The following is a 22,350-nucleotide window of genomic DNA, read 5'->3' as shown; positions in this document are numbered from 1 at the left end:
TTCTGCCAGTAATCCTCACAGTATTTTTTTAGTATAGATTTAATTTTGAAAAATTTAATTTTGTGGATATTAATTAATTGTAATGACCATTTTTTCAGTAGAGTGTGCCAGTGGTCTCAGGGTAAGAGTTTTCTACCTAATACAGTATTATTAAAGTTATTAGCATTTATCTCCACCAAAATTTCATTAAAATGGAATGTCGCAATCAAATTGCAGATTGCATTTTGCTATAATAAAAATTGTTTTTCTTGGTACAGTGCTCACCAGTGAAGGAATAGTGTTCATCTCTGACTTCTCCCCTTCCAAAGCTCCTGCCAGCTCAGGGAAGAAAGTTTACATCTCTAGTCCCCACTCCAGTCCTTCTCACAACAAGCTGGCTGCTGCTACAGGGGCCAAAAAGGCCCTTGATAAAGTAAAAATCTTGATCAGTAACGAAAAACCAAGGTAGGTTGCAAATATTTCTTCTCAGATAATGCTTTGTATACTTACATATTTTATATATATAATGAGGTAATTAGTTTTTAAAAAAAGAAATTTCATTGGGTTAGGCAGATAGATATGCTAGGTGAGGACATTATTTAAGAATAAAACATTGACAGTCATTCATCCTGTTCTGTTTGTAAAAATAGACGTATCATCCCAGTATATTGTATATGAGTTAATCCCATAATGTTCTCCCTTCACTAACAGGTTTTCGTGCAGGTATAAATTCAGAAACGAGTTTCTTAGGGGAAAAAATGTTGAAAATGGCCTAATGTAATTAGTTTCAATTGTGGAATGAGAAGGGATATAATAAGAGAATAAAAATCATGTAAGTACAGATCCCTGAGAAGAGTTGTCATTCTGATGTAGATGATACTGCAGTAGGGAGGCGGTTTTTAAGTTAATAGTGTATAAATAAAAATAGAATTTATACATACCTATTTGTGTATTTTCTGACCTTTTAAAACTGAAGTTGTTGTGTTTTGAGATATACTTTTTTTTGTTAGAAATTCTCTAGGCCACTTTCCTGTCCAGTATAATTCTTTTTTTTCCTCTTGTATCTTCTACTTAAGTAATACAAGTATTTCTCAAACCTCTAGTGAATGTGAGAACAAGCTAATTATCAGTTAGCAGTTGACACCAAAATTTAGTGAAGCTATGAAATTTATAATCTGTTTTAATAAGGTGTTTAAACTGCAAACTGGAGAGAAGACTTGATACCTCCTCTTGTAATCATTTAAGAGTTGTGATTTCCCTGTGAAGTTAACGGCATTGATCTTGTCATTTTGTGTTTTATAATGACTGATTTATGGTGCATTGGACAGAACACATGGTTTGCAAGTACTGAGACAGTACATATGCTGCTTCAGCCTTATATGTGCTATGTAGTAACACCAAATCCACAAAAATACAATTTCCCTGCATTCTGCCAACTGCATTTTCAGTTGTATGTGAATATTGCCAAAGGTATGATAGTCTTTTCTTTTCTCCCTCCTTTTCCATCTGGAACACCTGAAAAAACTAGAATGGGAAAAAGGGAAGAATAATTATAGCAGCAATGATTTATGTGGTTTTACATGAGTTTAGGGGAACTTTGGGGAAAGAGGAGCAGGAGGTTGTCAGGAAGGTGATGGCAGACAAAAGGGGACTTGTACTTCTGAAGCAAGGCAGGAGATACAACTGTGTTAGGGGGGTTAGTTGTGTGGTAGAATGAGGAGATTAAAAAACACGACTCGGAAGGTGTGATACGTTAAATGAGTTCAGAGGCTTTCAGAACTGAGCACAGTTATGAGAATGGTTTTCTTCAGTGTCACTTAAGTACAGTTCATTGGATTGCATGTACCTAATGAACCTCTTTACCTTGCAGTCAATCTTCTGTTAACATTCAACAAAATAATGAGCTTTCCTGCTCTTTGCTACTTTATCTGAGTTTGGAAGGCTAGTGTTCTTGATAGGCTACTTCAATTCATTTCAAAATAAAGTAATATGCATAATAATATGAAAATTGAACTCAGCAGTATGTTTAAGAGTAATTTCCCATGAATACCAGTAAATGTCATTGCAGCTAGCAGTGTTCATAATTGAATTGGTTTGTATTTGAGATATGCAAGAGTTACACTTCTTCCATTTGAATCACATACTATTTTAAAAACTATTTTATAATCTTATTTAGACAAAAGTCAGCAGCGTGTGTATCTTGAAGGTCAGTGATGCTTTGCTATAGCTGTAGCAATTAAATTGAAACCTACAGTTGCCTAGTGATCAAAATAAGGAATATTTGAAAAAATGCAGTTGCAGGAAAATGTGTACTGTTAATTTTATTTTGAACTTGACGTATTTGTTGACACAACTTGATTAAATTTTATATCTGATGTTTTACAGTGCTGAATCTGTAACACTCAATGACTGTCTTCAGTTGTCTTATTTGCCTTCCAAAAGAAACTACATGCTGCTGTTGTATCCCAGAGAAATTTTGATTCTTGACTTGGAAGTGAATCAGACAGTGGGTGTGATTGCAATTGAAAGAACAGGTGTGCCTTTCCTACAGGTAATGAAAATTTGATTGGGTTCTATCATTGTGGTAGTTTATTAAGATGATATACGAGTTCGTGACCCTCTGATTAGTTCTAGAGGGTGACAAGGAGTTAGCTTATCAGGAGGAAAAAGGTCCTCTAAACCAAGCATTGTTTAATTTAGTTTTCTGAAGTCTGCAGCAAACCCACTTCATTTTGAGGTGTTACAAAAGTTACCGGTGTGGAAATAGTGCTGTGGAAAAAGGACATTTCATTCTTCGGTGGTGAAGCTGCTTATGCACAAGTTAATACTAGATCTCTGATAATCTGCCTTTGCTTAATTAGACAGCTAAGTCTAGCCTGTGGTCTTACTGATACATCATTATTCACTTGGAATCGTGAATTCTGATGCCAAAAAAGAAAGTGTTGTTTTTTTAAAAAAGTGATAGCTAAAAGGAGTATGTAGGAGTGCATCGGTGTTTATAAAAAAACAAATGACCAAACCCAAACAAAGCCCAAACCAGCAAATGATTAAAACAAAAACTTTCAATGAATTTCTCAAATTAATGGACTTCTAGTCACAAGTAATATAGCTAAAGAAATCATTGAAATGTTGCATTAATGGTAACTCTTTGTTGACCCGTATATACATCGGGAATTGTATGTTCATTTGCAAGTGTACTTTGCAAAGGATAAAATTTTGATAATGGAATATAATGTAGTATCTCTTTACCTAGGTAATTCCTTGTTTTCAGCGTGATGGGTTATTCTGCCTACATGAAAATGGTTGTATAACTTTAAGAGTTCGCAGATCAAACTGCACTATAACTGGAACTCCAAATGAAGAGCCAGGTAAGTTTTGTATCAAAAAAGTCCAGAAGTGAACTTTGAGGCATTTTAATTAATACTTTAATACCAATATTAACCATCATGCTTCATACAGGGTAGTGAGTTACAGCCCTTCTGGTATTTTTTCTCTTATAAATTAAATTAAATTTATGCTGTGCTTTCCCAAATTTGTTTTTGACTTCTCAGATATTTAGTACAAAGTAAGATATATTAATATCCTGCAAATCCTTTTATCACTAAATAATATCTCAGTTATGGAAGTGGCTTAACAGTCACATATACAAGAATGTTTTAGATACAAGATGATTAGAGTTTTCTTTTTATCTTTCAGAAAAAACCATATTTTTCAAGGAAACACAAGGTTTTGGATGTCATGGTCAATTGGAAGAATTGAGTTTAGAACTAAGACATGGGCTTAAAGATTAAAATTTAAATTATTAAACCTTTGTCTCTTTTACGTAATGTACCAAGAATAGCCTTTTAAGTATAATGGAGGAGACTGGAAAAAAGAAGACAAACCATAGTTCTGTAAATGTAAAAAAGTCCTTCTTTTTGGTTAGAGTTTGTTTGGCTTTTTCGCTTTGGTTTTGACACTTCGGTAATTTCTAGTGAGCTAAATTACTTGTTTCCAGTGTTACCAATAAACCAAATGAGTTTTGGATTGTGGAGGGCAGATGCACTTTCTGCCCAGAGATGAAACAGTAATTTTGTACATTTTCCAAGATTGATGTGGAATAAGAGATTTTAAAGACTTAAGTTACACTTTGGAGAACTTTTCAGAGCTGTGTTGTGTACAGCAAGATGAACAGCGTATAGTTTTTGATTGTTTTTCCTAATTGTTGCACAGGAAGCACGTGGATTTCAACCAAAGAACTCAGTCATGCTGCAAATTTACCTCTGTTGATTGATCACGTCCACATGTTTTCCACTCTAATTGTTTGTCCCCTGTGGGACATTGATGTTACAGATCCAGACCCAGTTCAGGAGCTGATTTATGATTTAAGAAGTCAGTGTGATGCTATCAGAGTAACAAAAACTGTTCGGCCCTTCAGTATGGTGTGTTGCCCAGTGAATGAGAACTCTGCAGCTCTCATAGTCAGTGATGGCAGGGTAATGATCTGGGAGTTAAAGTCCAGTATTTCTGGCAGAAATGTGCGTAACAGGTAATGGGATTTATTTTTCTTACCAAAGTTTCCATCTGTTATATTAACAAGTGGTGTGTAATATTAAATTATATTCTAAAAGCAACAGTGATGTCCTTGTGTGTATGGTATTGTGACATGTGCTATACATTTGTGTGAATGAAAGGAATAGTAACAAAATACATCATAGAAATAGGTTAGTTCCCTTGGTTTGGGGAAGTTAAGGAACTTATTTACTCTTCTTTCTTTAAAAAGTAATACCATACTAAGTGATCGGAATAAGGAAACAAAAGATAGAATGAATGTTCATATTATTTGGGGGAAACATTTTCTTCTCATTTGGCTTTCTTCAGACTGCATAATTTTCCTCAGGAATGGATCTTCCCTCTCATTTACATGAAAGGACTTCAAAATGAGAGTCTTGAAAGGACTAAATTTTTAGTAGGGCTTTCTGCTAGATAATGCATGAATTTGACACGGCACAATATGAGGCTGCACAGCAGGTGGCTGGAATACAGTGGTCTAAATATTGTTATATACAAAACCTTTAGAGTTTTATATTTTGAGCGGTCTCTAAAAATACTCTACAAAGTAGCGTTGTTTTTTGAACATTCGGTGTATTAAGGTTGTTCAGCTGCAATAAACTTTTAAAGTATTATTGAATAAAATCAAGAACTTCCTGCCATAAAAGAAATGAAGAATTCTTAGTACACTTTTAAATGACAGTAGAACCATATTGTCAATGTAGATCCCTTTGTTGCTTATCAGTCATTTAATGTTTTTATTCTTGGTGTTCTACAAAAATACTGTTAGATGCATTCTTTGTGATGCATATCCAAGACAATTCTTTAGGATCCATATGTTGCTGGGTTTTACTACTTGTATTCTTAGACCCATTTCTAAAAAATTGATCTTTGTCATGATTATATAGCCAGGGAAAATGTAATAATAATATAAGAACTACTGAGTCTAGAAGGTTCTGGGTATGGTTGAATTGTACTGACAGGTAAAGCTTATTTCTAGTTGGCACAGGCTGTAATGGATTTTGAAGGAATCTTCTTCTGTTGGCTCTTGATCCTGCTGGATTTGATGGTCTTAATTAAAATTGGAACTCAAAGTCTGTTAAAGTGTGATTTTTAAAGAAAAAAGGCTGTGTATGTGCCTTAAAGTGCATTTTTGTGTACAGCTGGGTGCAGTCAGTGGTCTTTGGTCTTTGTTATGACCTAGACCTGCCCTCAGCCCAGCAAGATACGACTGCCAATGCTGCAAGGGCTGTTTGAGTCCCTTTTAGATGGAGATGTGCTGGAACCTAGTCACCCTCATTGGGGAAAAAATAACACAAGCCCTTGATGCACAGATATCCCGCAAGACTCTAAACGTAGGTAATACCATTAAGTTTCTGCTGTAGCTTTGTATATGCAGAGGCAGTCGTGTTTCGTATGTTTAGGTGAAAGGCACTGCTTCAGTTACGGGTGTCGTCATCTGGAACTTACATAAGAAGTTTACCTAGGTTAACAAAAACTGTTCCATAAGTTTGGGAATCTGTTCTTAAATGTCAAAATATTTATGATTGGTGCTCAGCTGTATTGATTAACATAGCTCAGCATATTAATACACAATATATTTAAAAGCCTTCATTCAATGCTCGCTTCAGAGCAAGGGATGTATCTGTTTTTCTGTTACTTACAAATATCTCTAAGAAAGATTAAAGTTGTTTTGTAAATTGTTCCTTTTTGTGTGCATTATGCTCATGGAAGTTGATAGGGGGAATAATCTTCCTAAAATATTGTGCAAGTAATAAGTGGTAGGAATACTGAAAGAACAACCTGGGGGAAAAACAAAGTCAAGGACCTAAGTCAACAGGCAATGCAGTTTGTATTAAGATCTTGTTTTCATTTCTTTTACAGCAGTTCAAGTGCATCACCTTTGTATTCCCCAGTCTCATTCTGTGGAATTCCTGTAGGAGCATTCCAAAATAAACTTCCAGACCTCTCGTTAGACAATATGATTGGTAAGAATTTCTTTCGCTAATATTACTGCTGCCCATTTCTAGGATTTTTGAATAATTTTGTAGATCTTAGCTTACTTAAGAAGTATGTATGTTAGAATTATTTTATATGCAATTTAAATAGTAAATCTGAAAGAAAAGAATTCCTGTTTGCTAAAGAAATTATCCAGTTAATCTTTTTGAGGATTTTGTGTTGAGGACTGATGTTCAAAGTTCATTTTCTCTGAGGAAAGAAAAAAGAAATTTCAAATGGAATTTGACTAAAGCTCCTTCATTTTTTGAAAGTAATCTTAAACGGATGAAGAGAATTTATGTGATGCATCCTGTCTTTGTGAAATCTAGATAGTATCCGACACTTCAATGTTGATAAATGTTCCGTAAAGATAATGGTTACTGCTATGTTTTAAAACTAATTTTTGCTGGAAAAGCGAGTAGTGCTGCTCAAAGATACAAAGGTGCATATTTGGGATTGCTTTTATTAAAAATTATATTAGCCACTGCAGGCAGCTTACCACTGTGGCAGGTTCTTTCGCATTTTATCTTTTATGTTTAAAAATGACATTTAGGGCATGATTTTTCTCTTACCTGCATTTCCTGTAGTCATTGACATCATAGCTATTGTTATTTTGTACCTTGCTTACCTGTACTTCCTGACTGCAGGTGGTGTACAGCAGTGGAATTAAATCTTTTTTTGTGCCCATCTGTGTTCTTGTATCTGAGCAAATTCACTGTATTTCTAGTGGTAGATTGCACTCAGTTTTTACTGTTTGGAGTTACATCTCCATAAGTTTTTGAATTGGTCTAATAATAAAAAAATAAAGCTACCCTTGACTTCTGGAAGAAGACTGAAATTATTGCACTTACTCCGTCGTCATCATCGTCCCCCTCCTTTTTTTTTTTTTTTTTTTTCTCCTTACTGTTAGGGAAGACGGTTAGTATTGGAGAAATTAGAAGTGCAGTCTTCCAAAAAGTTTCACCAAAAGTTCAACAGGAAGGAATGTGTCTTTAAATAAACATTGCTATTTTATATGTTAGGCTATTTGTAGTTTTTATTATTGTTTATTTTATTGTAGTATTTATTATATTGTGTCTGATAACTTTCCATAACACCTCTGATTAAAATTTAATACTAACAAGTATTAATTTTTAAGCAGGGCAAGGCACAATTGCTGGAGAAGAACAGTTAAAGAGCTCTTTTCTGCAAGAAGTGCACCTCAAATTTCTGCTGACGGGACTTCTTTCAGGACTTCCTTTGCCTCCATTTGCTATCCGTATGTGCCCACCTCTTACAACAAAAAATATTAAACAGTACGAACCAATCCTTGCTGTTGGTAAGTGCCTTGAATAGGTTATTCATGGCTTTCAAAATCATATATTCTATATAAAATACAAGTATAGTTACTGATACAGAAAAAAAACAAATCAATCTGTCTTTTGATCCTTTGTAACTAATCACAGGTAGCAACCACTGTATTAGTTTGCATCCGTGATAGCCTTTGGATATTTTTTTTTCTGTCTAGGGTTTAAGTAATGCTACTTGAAGAATTGCAATATATTAACAGGTTTGTATTTATCCTTTCATTTACTATGATATTGGTCTGTTGACACACTCTGGTTAAGTGCTGCTTTCACTTCATTCTAAACACCAATAAATATGGACTTCTGCAGCACTGCGTTGCTAGAGTAAGTAAATGAGCTTCATAGAGACTGTATTTTTGTTCTGGTGTAAGTTCATAAAATTACACTTAAAGCACGTAATTTTCCCCGAATGAATCTATTCTGTCTTATTACAAATGTTGTTGAACTCCTCTAGATATCAGAATAGTTGCCAGTGAGCACCTGATTTTTAACTGTAAGTTCTCCCTATTTAAGTGTGATTCTTCTGGCATGCCTTTTCAGACCACGGATTTCACAGTGTATCGATACAGGTTGCTGTCTTTCTCTGCAGTCAGCAGACTGGAACTGTAGATACAGAGATGCTGTAATTTAAAGATTGTAGTAGTTTCTCAGATCAGACTTGCAGATTTAGGTTGTTGAAACGTGCTTCTGATATGTTTAAGATATCAGCTGATTCTGAGCTGCCCAGTCAAGACTGCCTGTTGCAAGTCAGACTTGGGAGATTCTTGTTATTCTTAAGGTTGCCTGTGGTATGGAGCCTTAGGGTTTTGGATGGAGCACAGGGGTATTGCAAAGATGAATGTTACACAGGAGCTTACAAAGAGGATCCCACTCCAGTAATGAAAACACCATAATAATGCATGTATGTATGTGCGCAGTTCTCGTAGTACTTCAGTTATTACTGAGCTAAATGTACCATCAGTAGCTGTGTTCTAAAATGTAGGCAAGCTATCATTACATGATGTGATGCTACTGAAATATAACTTTTGATTTTATGTAAGCTGTGGCTGTTAAAACAGGTGAAATAATAAGATTAGGAAACTAACAGTACGTATAAAGAACATTTACAGCAAGGTATGCAACTTTCTACACTTAAGGTACCTGAATTGCTCTTTAAGTATCCATTGTTGTGTTTAATAAAGTTGATACAGATATAAAGAAAAAAGAGAAGAACAAGTAAGTGTTCCCAGTGTCTAATAGAAAATTGTAACTTTTGGTGTTTCTGGAGGGTTTTGATCTTATTAAAGGTCATAGCTACTAGTTATTGATTTGTAATTTGAAAGAGGTCATTATTTCAGGGATGAGAAAGCAGAATTGCTTTAATGATTTGGTAAAACTTACCCAATATTCACCCCTGGGATTATTGGTGGGTAGCAATTAATAATTTTCCTGATCTTGAGTAATCAAAACAAAAAGAAACATTACTTTTTCCTGCAGCTGGGTATGTTGTGAAAATGCAAGAATAAGCAGATTTTCTACAGGCTCTACAAATAGGTTCAGGAAAATGTCTTGATCCAAATGGATATCACTGGCTGTGGAGAACCTTGGAGAGTTTAATGTTCGGGATTTAAGCACTAGATATCAAAATACTTCTTTAATTGTAAAATATAATAGTTAAAGATATTTAAAAATAAACCGAGAGAAAGAGAAACAACTGTAAATGCTGCATTTGCACTAAGTTACAGAAGAGAAGAATAAAATGGGTGTAAATATTCTTTTTCTAAAATCACTTTTTATAGGTACAAGTAATGGCTCTGTCCTGGTGTTTCATCTTACAAGTGGACTCTTACACAAAGAGTTAAGCATCCATTCCTGTGAAGTCAAGTAAGATTTTAACTCCTTCTATAATCCTTCTGGGAGACAAATACTAAAACATGTAACATTGTACCAGCAATGTGCAAGTCTTGCTTCATTTGTCAGTGATGCTCAAGAAAATTTCCTGTTGAGTAACAAACCCTAAGAGTTTCTCTGCAATATATAAGCAGTAATACACTGTCAAAATCACAGTGAAACTTACATTGAACTAAATATTAGAATTGCATCTGTGCCTGCTGATCTGGGATGGATATCAACTACTTCGTTTCTTGAGTCCATTGTAGTACAAAGAAGTCTTTTCAAGACAAGAAACGTTATTACAGTGTCTTATTTTTATAACTGTTATGATTCATAGATTGCATTCTTTGAAATAATTCTGTTTTGTACGCCAGGGTTTATTTACTTTGCCCCCTTGGGGCTGAAATTGCTATTGAGACAGTTCTAGTCCTAACCGAAGTAAAAATAATTTTATTGTTGAAACATTATAAAGATTGAATACAGGACTCAGTATTTATGCATCCTCAGAAGGCACAGGGTTAGTTTTAAAGCTGTTGTACTGTGTGTTTGTGTGTAGACAATGGCATAACTTTTTGGATAACTAATGGCAAAGATACTCAGGATGTTGCTTGCTGGATACATATTTCCAGACAGATTTAATTGTGGAAATAAAACATATTTTGGTAGTAATATGAGTAAAAATTTGTATCAGACTTGTGGCATGAAGCCTTCCTCAGGTTAAGGTCTTCGTTTTACTATTCATTCTACAAAATGTTAAGAAAAGTACAGGTGACAGAGAATAGATAGCTTTAGGAATTCATTATGGAAACCTGCTTTGAATCTACCACCAAATTATTCAGTATATTTGTTTGGTGTGATTAGTCAACATTGTCCCTTTCTGTTATAAACCATTTCAGTTTTATGGTTTCATGCCATTACCTACTCAGAAAATTATTTTCGTTTTATTTCTTGTCGTGCAGCACAAGAGGATATTACTTTTTTCTTATTAAGGTCATTATAGAATTCAAAGTGAAAACCACTAATAACATTTCAGAGATTAAAAAAAAATATTTAAAATGGGGAGACAGAAGAAATTCTGCTTTTTAAAAAATACTTCTTTATCTATTATTTAGGCTTCATGATTATTTGAAGTATTGTTAGTTTGGGCTTTTCAATTTCTAAAGGTTTTCCAAAGTTTTTTGAAAAACTTAAAGAATACATTTGTCTTTTTAGCAACTGTCCTCATAAAAGTGGTAGTTCTAGAACACAATTAAAATTATTGTGAATTTTATTTAGCTGTGAGCTGTTATCTGGGTAAGTCTTAAATACTTGTTTTAATTTCCTCAATTCTGTACTTAATGATCTGAGTGACTTTCTACATAATTTTTACAGGCTCACGGGAATGCTTTAAGCAATGTAGAATAAGGCAGAGGGATTTTTTTTTTTTAATTAATATTCATGGAGCGCAACAGTTTTTCTTTCAGTGGGAATTGTTATTTTACCTCTAAAATGCAGATAGATTGGATAATGCCTCTATTTCATTTTTACCTGAAAATACACCTTCAGCAAACATCATTATTTTAGTATGTAATTTAGAATAACCTGAAATCGTAACTCAAGGCCAGCAGAGTTTTCAGCGCTCTGTAGTTTGAGAAGAGAATGTAATACAAATAAGGTCTTTGGAATGGCAACTGTCCTGTACATAACAAGTGTGCTAAAACCATGGCCACTGAATTGTGTAGGTACTAGCAATTCTGACATATTTTTTTTTGGCTATTGAAGTGTTCTTTTGTAGAAGCTACATAATGTAGTCACATGCTACATGATGTTTTTTGGGTTTTTTTTAAACTTTGCAATTCTGTATTGTGCTTAGGAGGAGGGAGAATTGTCTTTCTGTCCTCCATTTAAGATAGTTCATACTCGTGAGTAACGCTGAAATATTCATTTTATTTATGATTATTAGTTGGCTATTTCACTGTTTGTTTAGATCTGTGTGAGTAAATCGTTCTCCTTTTGAGTTTAATTTGGTTTTTATAAGGAGACTGAGGTGAGAAGCAGCAGAAACGCTTCAGAGCACACAAAAGGAAAAGTCAGTCGGGCTACTGCTAGGAGCAAGTGAGGGAAAAATCCAGAAGGAGACTAGAGCATGTATGCTGGGTGAAAGAAGCTGTGAGCAGGAGGTCAGTCTTTCTTCTTTCAGGATAGAGAAAAGCAAGTAATTGCTATTATTAAGAGGAATAAGAAGATCCATGAAATAACTAAGTCTGATACCTGTTCTGTCTTCAAAGTGGAGCAATCTGAGCTATTGTGGTAAGATAGGAGATGCTAATACACCTTCAATGCAGAGAAGACAATATTTGAGACATGTAAGTAAAATGCCTGTGATGTAACTTCTAGTTCAGTGAAACTGATGCGTTTGCAATGCCTCTCACTGCTACTTTTGCTTATTCTGGTAGATAGATAATTGACTAGAGCAGGGCTTCTCATTCTTTTTCACTGAAGCTCAGCAAGTTCAAGATTGCAACAGCTTTAATTTTTAAAATTAAAATCTCCCTGACTGTAACAAGAATTTGCATGGCCTGCAGGCAAAACTTGAAAATTACTGCATTGCAACTAGATGTTAGTGGTTGAATTTAAGCTGTTTTAGCAGGTGAATTTAAGCTGACTCCGCTTTGGGAAACTGCTTTGCAAACATTCATCACCTCCTTAAAAACAACTTGCTTCACGTAGAGAAAGATGAATGAAAAATATCTACCACTTCCGTCACACACGTGCTGGTGTGCTGGTTTTATTTCTGTGCATTAGTAAATACCCGTTGCCTGAGAAGCGTAAGCAGTGCTGCAGTGAAATCCTCGTATTTGGAATTGAAATTTGAAGTCACCATTACAGGATATACAATTACCTCCACTTTCAGCATTTAACTGTAATTTCTTTTTCTTAACCTTCCCCTTATTAAAAAGGAAAACCTTGATTCGTTGCTGATGTTCACTTTTGGACATGGAGACCATACAAATACTTTTGAAGTACTAGGAAAATTATTTTTAAGTAACAAAATTGGAGACTGAGGGTATTTTCTGATAATATGATTCAGATTTTAACGTAGTATTCTTTAAAGTATGGTTTTATTTCCAGTTTTACCTCTTTTTCTTGTAATTAATTTGAGTGGCAGCTGCCTTGTCATAAAGCCACAACAATCCATTCCCAGCTAGAAAAGTCATTTGTGTTTTTATCTGCTTCAGTACACTCTGTAATTTGTTTGCATTGGAAACATTAATCAAAACAACTGAATCTTACCCCTGAAGTAACTGAGACGAGTTGAAAGTACAGAATAGCTGAAATTCATATCCAGTCTGAGAAATAGTTTACAGCTGAGTGTAGCCCTTTATTCTAGTAGACAGAGATGTCTTTTATGAGGAATTTTTGCAAATGACGCTATTTCAATAGGGAAGGCATTACTTGTTTCCTTCATTAAAACTTGAACCACTGTCTGCAGATTCCCAGTTTACATGTGTGACGATAACAAATATTATATTGTTTCAGGGTAGCTTAGCAGTTAGCTAAGGGTTCCTTTTGGTTATGAGCGCCTTGGGTTTCTGAAGGTTTCCATTGGTATTGACAGATGGCCAGCCAGCAGCAAAGTAAAAGGGCCTGTCCTGTTAAATCTGAGCTGATGAAAGAAGTATGGAAAATGCCTCAGGTCTGTGAACGAGAATGGTGAATAGCTCCTGGCAGTAACCATGCATGATGGGTATCCTCTGCTATTTCCAAAAAACATAGGTGAATAATAGATAAACATTAGAAAGGTGTCAGGATTCGTATTTCTTCATTTCAGAAAGCTCCTTGTATTTATGACCCTTCGGAGACTTGCAATGTCACACGTTATTGCAATTTTAGATTTCTATTCAATCATTCCTGTAACGTTTAAGTTAATAATTGAATACTTTTCATTTTGATTGAAATTATTGGTTGGACTTTCATAGGACCTGGTGGGAAAAGGGCTGGGTCCTAAATTTTTAATTTTACTTGATGATTTAGGAGTAAAGCTTCCCTTTTTTTAAAGCTTGAACTCAAAAAATAAAGATAAATATGGCTGTAACTTACATGTGCGCAGTATTATGGGAGTGCTTTTGCTTTCACCCATCTACATTGCATTTAGGAAACTTCTAGTTAATACAATGTGAGTTGGATTTACTGACAGTAAATAATACATACAGTCATTTATCTCTCTCGTATTTCACATATGTTCTTGCAAAACAGACCATGATTTTACAATTGATGTAACAGAAGACTTAGTTGTCCTGAAAATAGTTCCCAAGTAATCTGTTTCAAGGATTTGAGGAGAACCTGAATCCTTTTATTTGTGTTAAAATAAACTTGGGCATATGTATGTATTAGAACAGTCTCAGTTTTCTTGTAGATTATGCTCCTTGATTTATTTCACAGATAAAGCACTTAACAATTTTTGCTGGCACAAAGTGTGTGTGTGAAATGGGCCAAGAGGACGCTCTCATTTTGGAACAGGACCACCTAGTGCTGCTTTCTGTCATGTTGTGGTCTGTGTTATGTTTCAAGAATTTGCTTAGAACACGTGTGTGCTGACAGTATGTTGTACACAGTGTAACTTTACCTACTTGCAACACTTCAAGGTAATGTGGTTCAGGGCTGCCTTGGCATGGTCTAAAAGAAGAGAAACAACGAACAGGTTTTCAGCTCTTTTGTAATAGCCTTTGAAATTTGTTCGGCGCCTTTTTTTTTTTTTTTTTTTTTTTAATCATCTTTGTTTCTCCTCTCTGGACTGAAAGAATCAAGTCTACCTACCCTGCTCTCCATATTAATTTTTTTTTTCTTTCTGTATGCCAGCAAAATTGTGTTACTTGATAGTGCTTCCCATCTAGTAAACCACTGATTTAATCGGAGCAGTGCTTATAGTCCACTCAAGCGCTGAGTATCTGTGAGGGATATTTTCAAAATTTACCAGTGTTTCTAACTGAAATTTCTGTTCTAACCAGACAAGAACTAGTGTAGTCTGAAAAGAAAGCTGCTCTTTAATTTAAATTTGGTAATTTTTTATCATAGTTGTGAATGTATAGCTGCTTCTTATGCTTTTCTAGCCATTTGATTATTTTGGCTAATATGCTTCATATACTCTCTTCTGATGACAGGGGAATCGAGTGGATAAGCTTGACTGGATTTATTTCCTTTGCCACATCAACACCTAACAATCTGGGGCTAGTAAGGAATGAGCTGCAGCTGGTGGACCTACCAACAGGTTAGTATTTCCTAAGACATTTGTACAAGAGGCTGACAGATCTGCTGGGGAGTGACAAACATAAGTTCTTAGACCTTTTTTTTTTTTTTTTTTTTTTTTTTTTTTCCCTTCTGTTGTCACGACAAAATAAAGTAATGAGGAGTTTTAACTGGTTCTGCTCTTCTGTCCTTGTGAAGCCACATAATGTGTTCCATCTGGTGCTCTGCAGACAGACTTGAAAACACCACCTTTGCAAAGATGTTTTTGGCTTGGACTTACTAAAAGAATGACTATGTGTCAGCAGGAGGTTTAGGAGCATTCCCGCAGCCACGGGTATTAGCGGTGTATTTTGTTCACAAAATGCATGTAGTTCAAAATGTGTTTTGTCACAGTTACACCCATTGTTTTCTGTGTGCCTGAAATAGCGTTGAACCGTTTATTGTGATTTGTGTCAGCAACAGATAATTTTTCAAGTTAGGGCAGGCATGTGGCCAGAATTTGAGTGGGTGTATAAATGTAAAATGGGTATTATAATAATAAAATCTGATACTTTTGTAAATATTTGAAAATGTTTAAAAATAAATTACATTTTAGAAGATACTGTTGATAGCAAAATTAACATGTTATGTGTGTTTTTAAAACATTCTGGCTTTCTAACGGATGACAAATATATTTGTGACTAAACTCAATATATGTACAATACTAGGACGTATAACTTGGGAGATCAGACAATCAAAAATAGGAAGCACTTCAATAATATTAAATTATATTTGAATGTGAAAATCTGAAGCCATTTAATTTCTAATTGAAGAGCCTAAATCTTGTAACACATGGCTAATTATGAATTGCTTTATCTAGCATAAAGGGTTTTTTTATTGGTTTTTTTTAAGCTTATGGAAAAGACCAGGTTTTTTTATTTCCAGGGTGCTGCACAAAGAGGCTATTCTTTTAACATGACAGTATTGTATTTTTTTCCATATGTCTTTTGTTGATTTGTTTAATTTTTCAAAATATGTATCTTTTTTGTTTTGATTTTAATCTCATATAAAATGGTATTTTGATTTTTCACTCACTTTTTAAATCAGTATTGAAACAATCATAAATATAAGTGATAAAAGGTTCAGTATTTCCACGGGCAACCAAGTTTAAAGTAAATGTGAATACCTGAGACCTTAGCATGTGGTTTGCTTCAAAATAGGTACATTTCCTCTTTTAAAACTTACAAGAAAGGCATAACTACTTAACTGTTTGATTGCTGGTTCTTCTGTCACTAATTAGCTCAACTTTCTGTTTTGGTGCTAGGAAAACTCTGCTGATATGTATTTACTTCATGAATACTGTGACAAAATTCTCATTTACATCTCTGAACAAACAAATAGGACAAAAATTCCAAAGGTGTTTCATCACTGACGAAGAAAATAGAGCTGGAAGGTTTCCTTAGCCTGGCCTCTGACATGAGAGCACTAACTAGCATTGTTGATAACTAGATTTATTCACATAACTGGCATAAGTAACTTAGGTATGAGTAGCCACAAGAACAGCTGGAGTTCGAAAACTTGAAATTTTCTTGAAAGCTAAGGAGAATGAAACTTGCATAGGAGTTGCTGTGATACCCTGGTGTTTGTACATTGTTATTTATTTTAGTGATATGTATAACACTTTTAATTCTCCAACACGTTTTACATATGGGTGAAAATTTTGTTGGGGATAAGATTGTAAGTTCTTAAGGTTTATTGGTTTAGCTGGAAAGAGAGAATGGTTCTGTTAATTTCACCATGGAAATACTTGCAGAGTTAATTTCTCTTACAAAACTTGAAAACTGGTGAACTTCCTCCTTGGGGAAATAAGTGCTCGTTGGCTTTGAGTGCAAAATAAGTCTGTATTTATGTAACGCTGATGATGCATCAGTTTCAGTAGTGCTCTGGATGCAAGTCAACTCTTACGTTAGTAAAGTTTACATTATGTTTAGTCCTTCGAAATGCAGTAAAACTTCAACAATGACAAGACTAATATAAAAAATGGCAGGTTACTTAGAGATGTTCTGGTTTAGTTTGTAAACTGTTTCTGTTTACACACAGAACAATTTATAAACTATTTCTGTATTTATATTTAGTTTAGTAAATGTTTTTCTTTTCCCTGATGTTTTTGTATTCCAGGCAGGAGCATTTCATTTCGTGGGGAGCGAGGCAATGACGAGCCAGCTATTGAAATGATAAAGGTGTCTCATTTGAAGTAAGTAATTAGCCTTGTGACATTTGTAAATTTTACTGTACTGCATGAAGATCCTCATGACCTAATAGAAATTCCAGGAAAAAACAGTCCAGAGAGTATAGAAAAATGTGCAACAGCATCAAGAGAAAACTATTCAGAGTATTAGTTCAAAGTGCAAAAACTCTGAGTGTTCCCCTCGTTGACTTTGTCACTTCAGGACCCGATCACATTGCAGGGTCAGTCATTAATGTTTTGGTTCTTTTCAGAGTTGTGTGCACTGAACAGATGTTTTGATTATATTAGGGAGAGTAAAAGTGCTGAACAATTTTTGTCAGCTTTGATTATGTTAGGAGTTCATTCCCTTTTCTGTAACTTAAGCCTTACTTAAAACCAGAAGATTGGTATTAAAGGTGGGATGATTTTTCACGTGTTTATTAATTTTTTCTAACTATATATTTCATACCTTTTATGATAATTTTCTGCTGGAAAACCACGTGTGAGGTTTAGTTGTTTGGGAAGTCAGCTGATAAATAACCACATTGTTTACCATCAAATCCTGCTTATTTTGAGGTTAGGCCTGTGACAGGAGGCCCTCATCTTCATAGTATCAAAAATAACATCAGCAGTACTCTGTGAGATTACTTTACTTTCCTGTGTAAATGAAATTAGTGTTGCATTGAATAAGGCATTGTCTAAATTTTAAGTGTCTTTTCTTTACAGTGGAGGAAAAAGATTAATGTTCTCTAGCTTGCATAGGAATATTTTCAGAAGTATTTATGTGTTCCAGAGGATTTGGAAGAATTCAACTATATAATGGTCTTATTAATACATTAAGAATTAAGAACAGCCGTGGGTTTAGGTGAAGAGACTGGAAGGTTAAGTGAGAACAAGAAAGGATAGCTCATTTGAATAGAGGTTAATGCAGTTGAAAAGAGTGTGTATAGCTGCAGAGCCTCTGTATTTTCAAGTTAAATGTGAAAAGTGGTAGATGGAAGGTGTTTTACTCGGCAGGCTCCACAGGCGAAAGGTCTGAAGACATGAGTGACAAATGGTTTAGTGTAAGAGGATTTTGTGTTCATTTATCACTGGATTAGGGAAGTGGCATGCGTCTGGAGTAGTGAGGAAAAAAAAAAAATATCTGTCCAGCCTACAGTCTTGATATGCCTTTCTGATATCTCGTGCAGTCATCGGCTCAGGCTGAATATGGCTAAGTGAGAGGTGCTGCTGCCTTCCCTTGAATTGAATTACTTCCCTTGTCTCCTTTACAGTAATTGAGCAGTACCACCTGACAGAAATTTCTAATTCTTTTAGCTTTGAAGGAGGTCTCTTTTGTACCTTAGTAACTCAAGGAAATCACAAGCTTCAGTGTGGGATTTGAGCCAAGTTAATTTACTCTGCTTCCTCTTAGTTTATGAGGGTTTCCAGAGCTGATATGAACAATGTGTGTGAAGTAAAATGCTCAAATTAAAATGGAATGATTACTTTTGACATAGTAAGCTCTTATTTGTTTTAGGCAGTATCTAGCTGTCGTGTTTAAAGACAAACCACTGGAGATCTGGGATGTCAGAACATGCACTCTACTCAGAGAAATGTCTAAAAACTTCCCTACAGTGACTGCTTTGGTAAGGAATAATATCTGTTACTTATTGTTTAGTAAATGTAATATGTTGAGATAGTACAAAAATATATGAACAATTTTGCAGCAAAATGTTGCTTTACCGGTAGCATACAGATAAGTGCTTTCACCTGTCCCTTTTCATCTGTCATCAAATAGAAAAAGAAGAAAAAAGGAGGTACTGGTGGAAAGATACGGTCTGCAACTTGGGTGACAGAGGGAGATGTCATAGAAAGCAGTTTTCATTGAAATCATAATTAACAGGAAAACACCCAGTAAACTCAAGGAATAAACATTTGTCTTTTCCCTTTTTCCTGGACAATTTTTCATAGGAATGGTCACCTTCTCATAACTTGAAAAGCCTGAGGAAGAAGCAGTTAGCAGCCCGTGAGGCCATGGCGCGGCAGACAGTTGCATCAGATACCGAAGTCAGCAGTGTTGAATCTTCTATGATTAGGTATTTCTCATTCTGATATAATTCTATATTGTATCAGTTGTTTTCCACCATGTGCCATTGTTCTATCTATAGAGCAGAATATTTTGGAACTGATTCTTGAGTACACACCAGGCAAAGCAACTCTAGGGGTCTCCCTTTATCTTTTAGATGTGAAACTTTGATTTACTGCTGAATAAGAGAAAGAGTGTACTTGTTTCTCTCCATTGTGTCCATAGCAGTCCATTAGTTACCTGATTCTTGAAATAAAGCTCTTTTTTGCCCCGGAATGTTTACACATGTGGATAAATGGGTTAACTGTTGCTTCTGGATACATTGTTTTGGAGGATATATGCATTTTTGTGCTGCCTCTGTTCATTAGTTAGTGAAAATTTCCCTTGCAGTTCAAATTTCAAGGAAGAAACTCTTGTGTCTCATTGCATTCTCTTTAAAGCTTGTTACAGGAAGCCGAAAGTAAATCGGAGCTGAGCCAGAACATTTCTGCCAGAGAGCACTTTGTATTTACAGGTGCTGATGGGCAGGTTTATCACCTCACAGTAGAAGGAAACTCTGTAAAAGACAGTGCAAGAATTCCTCCTGATGTGAGTTCCAATTTTCCATATCATTGATGCTTTAATTTTTTCTTAGCTGTGATTGCTAGAAAAAGGATTGGTGATACGCATTAGGGTGACACATGGTCATTAATATAGTAGTTTGAAATATGAAATAAAAAGCCCAGCTTCAAAAACGGTAGCAATTCTGTTTTCACAATCTTACATGTTTTCTATTGAAAAAGCTGTTGAAATTAATGACTTTTTTACAAGTTAGACTCTTCATAGGCCCTGACTTGCTTTCTGAATAAATAACATGGCATATTTTAAAGAATTTTAGTAAAACATATACAAGAAGGTTAAATAAAAAAGAGAATGTTACTGAAACATGGCTATGTTCTGTTAATGGATTTTATTATACATCATAAGGACAACTGAAGTGGGCCAGGGCACCCTTTTGTGAGTTTTAAGTTTGTTTTTTTCCCAGTTACTCTGAAGAATGGTCTTTCTTTTTTCAGTGGTTCTTGAAGGCTTTGATAAATTGAACTCACAAATAGGAATTATTTTTATTTTTGTTTCCTACCTTAGTATAGGCTACTATTTTGATTAATGAAGTCTGTCATGTTGATGTTTCCTTGCAACAAGAGACAGAGAAGTGATTTCCATTGCTTTAAACCCAAAATTTCTTGGAAGGAAACATATGTTGAAGCATATTGAAGCAAATATGACTGCCTAGATAAATACTTCTATTCAACAGAATTGTTTCTGTTTTAACTGAGCAGAATGTGGTCTGTCATGTCATATAATATTTAAAAAGAAACTAAATCCGAATGTTGAAATGTTTGTTCCTATGTTTGACTCTATTAATCACAAGATTTTGTTCTGCTTCTTAACTGTTCCCAGGGAAGTATGGGTAGCATTACATGTATTGCCTGGAAAGGGGATATCCTGGTTCTTGGGGATGTTGATGGAAACTTAAACTTCTGGGATTTGAAAGCTAGAGTATCCAGGTATGAATGCAATTTAATTGACAAATATGAGGTAATGAGTGTTAGAGTGTTCCCCCCCTCCTCATTTTTGTCCTTCACTGTAAGAGGTCATCTGTGGTGTTTGAGGGGGAAAAATGCAAGCATTTTGAAATAAAATTTCAGAAAATGCCCACTGTGTTACAATTTACTGTATTTCATCTTTTGTGTCTTCAAATGGATTAACATTTTGTCAAGGTTTTTAAAACAGCTAGATATCTTTCTTACATTAAATCTGCAATTGCTTTTGGTAAAAAGTATTGTAGTTTCTTTTTCAAGCATTTGATCTTAGTTTTCATAATTTGGATAGCCATTTGTGCGTATATCGATAGATAGTTCTCCTTCTCGACCTGTACAATAATAGGATATGCAGGGTTCATTGAAAGGTTTTAACTACCCCTAATGTTAGGTGTAGAAGGATTTATATTAATTTGTACTTTTCTTAGGGGGATTCCTACACACCGAAGCTGGGTGAAAAAGATACGTTTTGCCCCAGGGAAAGGAAATCAAAAGCTTCTTGCAATGTACAATGATGGAGCAGAAATCTGGGATTCCAAAGAGGTAAGCATCTCTTGTTTGATACGTGCTACCTTGCAAAATACACATACTACATCTGAAAATCAGGATGAGTCAAGGATTAAGTTTTACTTAGTCATGATTTCTTGCTGACAGTTGTATGGTAAAGTTGTATGGCTTTTCTTGGAAGACTTCTCGTTCCTATGAAGCATTTCTAAGCAGTCATCAATAAAAAAAAAGCATCTTTCACTCATAAAGCTGCCAATGTGTCTGAGATACTCTGTCATTCCCTTATAATGTTTTTGAGGCAGACATTGAAAATTGAAGGGGGAGTCCTTGATCTTAGAATTTAATCTGTGGACAAGAGAGTATTTTTACTACAGGTTTCTTAACTTCTGTGCATAGTCAAGAGTATTTAATTTATTAGGATATACCGGAAAGCTAGACACTTGGTAATTAGCATTGTCTAGCTTCTCATCTTACTCAGAAATTCTGTAGTAACATTCACAAATCTTCTGGAGTTTTTCATAGGTCTTTCAGGGGATTATAGTACTATGGGGAAGGAAAGGGAATTATACTCTTTTACATGTCCCGGAGTAAGTTCAGGGTATGAGGGTATGAAACAGGAATTTTAATTTTTTTTTGTTCACTTTGTAATGAGCATCAGCTCTGAAATCAGACACGTAATTTGAGCAATATGAAACTCACCATTGATGATACGAGTTGGAGAGCAGATGTGACCAACAACTGTGAATTACATAGGCAGAGCAGAATATTGTCCTGCGTCTCTCCTTGAAGTTTGAATAGTTTTGATGCCATAGGATGCTCCTCCTGTAGCTGTTCCCTTTCTTTTTCTGGAACAAGGGAAGGAGTTTTCTACATGAAAGCATTTAAAATTAATTCACATTTTCAGCCAAAAATCTTTCAGAATATCTGTAGAAATATTTTGTAGTTTCAGTCCTGTTATCCATATAATCCTGTCCTTAGATCTTTACATTCGCCTACAATCAGTTATGCAGTATTTCCACGTTTTTCTCTAATTCTGTC

At 34.9% G+C, this 22,350-nt stretch overlaps 1 protein-coding gene across 4 annotated transcripts in view; it reads left to right on the top strand.

Moving 5' to 3' along the window:
- The window catches only part of WDR11 (WD repeat domain 11), a 46,259-nt gene that overhangs the window by 10,133 nt on the left and 13,776 nt on the right, over nucleotides 1–22,350 (top strand). For 3 of the 4 annotated variants that reach the window (XM_055811957.1, XM_055811970.1, XM_055811978.1), the window contains 14 exons: nucleotides 258–444; nucleotides 2,365–2,530; nucleotides 3,233–3,347; nucleotides 4,312–4,507; nucleotides 6,394–6,497; nucleotides 7,646–7,825; nucleotides 9,632–9,716; nucleotides 14,867–14,973; nucleotides 17,109–17,184; nucleotides 18,677–18,785; nucleotides 19,111–19,235; nucleotides 19,666–19,813; nucleotides 20,666–20,772; nucleotides 21,234–21,348. In XM_055811957.1, coding sequence (XP_055667932.1) covers nucleotides 258–444; nucleotides 2,365–2,530; nucleotides 3,233–3,347; nucleotides 4,312–4,507; nucleotides 6,394–6,497; nucleotides 7,646–7,825; nucleotides 9,632–9,716; nucleotides 14,867–14,973; nucleotides 17,109–17,184; nucleotides 18,677–18,785; nucleotides 19,111–19,235; nucleotides 19,666–19,813; nucleotides 20,666–20,772; nucleotides 21,234–21,348 — 1,820 coding nt within the window. The remainder of the gene's footprint in view (nucleotides 1–257; nucleotides 445–2,364; nucleotides 2,531–3,232; nucleotides 3,348–4,311; nucleotides 4,508–6,393; nucleotides 6,498–7,645; nucleotides 7,826–9,631; nucleotides 9,717–14,866; nucleotides 14,974–17,108; nucleotides 17,185–18,676; nucleotides 18,786–19,110; nucleotides 19,236–19,665; nucleotides 19,814–20,665; nucleotides 20,773–21,233; nucleotides 21,349–22,350) is intronic. The other variant, XM_055811962.1, reaches the window with a different exon arrangement.

Source organism: Falco peregrinus, chromosome 1, assembly GCF_023634155.1.
Source record: "Falco peregrinus isolate bFalPer1 chromosome 1, bFalPer1.pri, whole genome shotgun sequence".
Taxonomy (NCBI): Eukaryota; Metazoa; Chordata; class Aves; order Falconiformes; family Falconidae; genus Falco; species Falco peregrinus.
The sequence above is the reverse complement of the archived record's forward strand: the minus strand, read 5'-3'. Positions and strand labels throughout refer to the sequence as shown.